Source organism: Penaeus vannamei, chromosome 24 (assembly GCF_042767895.1).
Source record: "Penaeus vannamei isolate JL-2024 chromosome 24, ASM4276789v1, whole genome shotgun sequence".
Lineage (NCBI taxonomy): Eukaryota > Metazoa > Arthropoda > Malacostraca > Decapoda > Penaeidae > Penaeus > Penaeus vannamei.
The window spans coordinates 8,320,496-8,322,995 of NC_091572.1; the positions used below are offsets into that span (position 1 = coordinate 8,320,496).

The following is a 2,500-nucleotide window of genomic DNA, read 5'->3' on the forward strand; positions in this document are numbered from 1 at the left end:
GAATGGAGAAGTTTAAAGACAGTCTTTACCATATTTCATCTTCTCCTTTCCCTTGTTATATACTTTATATATATATATATATATATATATATATATATATATATATATATATATATATATATATATATATATATATATATGTATATTATATATATATATATATATATATATATATATATATATATATATATATATATATATATATATATATATATATATATATAATATATATATATATATATATATATATATATATATATATATATATATATATATATATATATATATATATATATATAATGTATATATATATATATATATATATATATATATATATATATATATATATATATATATATATATATATATATATATATATATATACATTATATATATATACATTATATATATATATATATATATATATATATATATATATATATATATATATATATATATATATATATATATATATATATATATATATATATATCCTTTTCCATCGTTTTTCCCTTTTCTTTTTTATCGATTTTCGTTTTTTTTCCTTCTCTTTTTCATCTCTTATAGATTTCTTCTCTCTCATATACCTTCTTCGTATTTTTCTCTCTCCTCCTTCGTTAGCATTGTTATCATATTTATATTATCATTTGATTCTAATTTTTCGCCATCAGTTTTTGCCATTAATACCATCACTTTTTCTGATTCTTCGACTTAATCTCTTTTCAAATCCTTCTTCAGTTTCTCATATCTTTATTTCATTTCCTATCTATATCTTCCTTTCGTAGATTATATTAATGCTCTTTACCCTCTCTCATAATTGCATTTATATCAGATTCAACATTACATGCTGTTATTCTAATTAGAGTTAACGTGAGATTTTACCCTAGGAACTACTAATCATAAATCATAAACATATTATCTTTATTATCCGTTATCCGTTAGTAGTAATAAGTAAAGGAAAAAAATACACGAGTAAGCAAATACATGAACAGACAGAAACTTAACTAAAGAAGAGAGACAAAATAGTTCCATACTGCCATCCTCTCGCTTCAATCTCTACAACAATACAAGAGTTTAAATCCAATCCTACATCTTCTATCTATCCACTTTCTCAGACTTAGAATAAAGAAAGAAAAATCATAGAATTTAAACCGCTTTAAACAATGTCTTAAGAGCTGGTATATTTTCTGCAAAATTGAAAATTAAGACGCTCGTTCTGGTGGTTGGTTTCTTTCCCATTCTCCCACACGAAATGCTATCTACGTTAATACGAATGAGGGAAGGAGGAAGATGAGGAGGAGGAGGAGGAGGAGAGAGGATGGAAAGAGGATAATGAGAAGCAGAAAGTTGGAGATAGTGGTGATGATGGTGAGAATGATGAAAAAGATGATGATGATGGCCATAGCAATGGGGATGATGAAAATGTTGGTGATGGTGATAGTGACGAGAAAATTGAGATTGATGACGATGATGGTGATAGGGATGACTATGATCGTGATCTTGAAGAGGAAGGGGAAGGGGAGAGGGGAAGTGGAAATTAAAAAGGGAAAGGGGAGCTAGGAGGATGAGAGAATTGAAGGAAAGGAAGGATGTGGGGGAAGGGGAACAGTAGAGAGGAGGAGTGAGTCATGAGGAGAGACAGAAGGGAAAGAGGAGCAGTAGAGGAGAGAAAAAAAAAAGAGGGGAAGGAAGAGAAAAAAGGAGGAAGTGAAGAAATGGAAGGAGCAAGAGGGGAGACGGGGAAGCAAGAGCATATGAAGGGCAAAAGAAGAAAGAGATATAAAAGAGGGAAAGAATAGAGGACGAGGAAAAAGAAAATTGAGAATAGGGTGAGAGAGGGAAAAAGAGAACGGAGAACAGGGTGAAAGGGGAGAAAGAATAGAAGAATAGGAAATGGGACAGAGAGAGGATAGGATGGAAGGACGGGGACAGGAGGAGGGAACAGGCCACACTGCAGCGCATGATGAAGCACTGATCAACGCTTTGATACCAACTCCACGGAAACTTGCGTCTGAAGCCCAAACAGAACACCTTTCCGCCTGTGTGTGTTCGCAACATCTTTACGCGTACACGGACTCATGCGCGTCTCTGGGCAAACACGCACACACGCAGATATACAGACACCCGAGCAAACAGACACGAATGCACATAATCTAATCATCGCACTTCCCATGTACGCTCACACATATAGACACGGGCGCAATACATACACGTCTATTTTTAGGTATGGAAAATAAGAATCCACATAAAAAACGCACATGTACAAAGAAATACGATGGAAATTGAGGGGAAAATACAAATAGAATAAAGAGATAGAGAGAAAAAAAAACTATCTTAGGAAATGTTATTATCATACGGTAATAATGGTTGTGGAAAAGAACAGTTAAAGTAACTTATACAAATAATCTATCATATATCATAACACTGTAATACCATTATAAAAAATTATCTGATATTATTTTTTTCTGAAAAGAAAACGAATGGCGAAGAATGAGTTTAA

At 31.4% G+C, this 2,500-nt stretch overlaps 1 protein-coding gene across 1 annotated transcript in view; it reads left to right on the top strand.

Moving 5' to 3' along the window:
• The window catches only part of LOC138866108 (uncharacterized), a 7,390-nt gene extending 5,849 nt beyond the window's left edge, over window positions 1-1,541 (top strand). Inside the window, exon 4 of the mRNA XM_070138021.1 lies at window positions 1,279-1,541. Within this exon, the coding sequence (XP_069994122.1) occupies window positions 1,279-1,541 (263 nt within the window). The remainder of the gene's footprint in view (window positions 1-1,278) is intronic.
• Window positions 1,542-2,500: the final 959 nt, after the last annotated feature.